Below are 286 nucleotides of genomic sequence, written 5' to 3'. Positions count from 1 at the left end.
CAGTCCCAGTGGAGAGGCCAGTTCCGGTCCCGATCAAAGTTCCGGTACCGGCTCCTTACGCAGTCAAAGTGCCCCAACCTTACGCCGTTCCATACGTGAAACAGATACCGGTGCCCGTGGTGCAACCTGCAGTCGTGATCGAGAAATACAATCACGGCGGTTGGCCAAGCGGCTACTCCTCCTGGTAAACGGAACCAATCCTTTTCATTTTCGTGGATCCGAGGGAGCTAGCTTCGGCGATCGTGACAGCGTTATCGAGTGTTCCAAATCCGAGCGACAGTTGGAT

At 55.2% G+C, this 286-nt stretch overlaps 1 protein-coding gene across 1 annotated transcript in view; it reads left to right on the top strand.

Annotated features, from left to right (window-relative positions):
- Positions 1-286, top strand: part of LOC102677419 (zinc finger protein 512B-like) — a 1672-nt gene extending 1386 nt beyond the window's left edge. The window contains exon 4 of the mRNA XM_006610084.2: positions 1-286. This exon is cut by the window's left edge and continues 2 nt beyond it. Coding sequence (XP_006610147.1) covers positions 1-188 — 188 coding nt within the window. The 3' untranslated portion in view covers positions 189-286.

This window comes from Apis dorsata, unplaced genomic scaffold (genome assembly GCF_000469605.1).
Source record: "Apis dorsata unplaced genomic scaffold, Apis dorsata 1.3 scaffold_68, whole genome shotgun sequence".
Taxonomy (NCBI): domain Eukaryota; kingdom Metazoa; phylum Arthropoda; class Insecta; order Hymenoptera; family Apidae; genus Apis; species Apis dorsata.
This window is presented reverse-complemented; position numbering and strand designations above follow the sequence as displayed.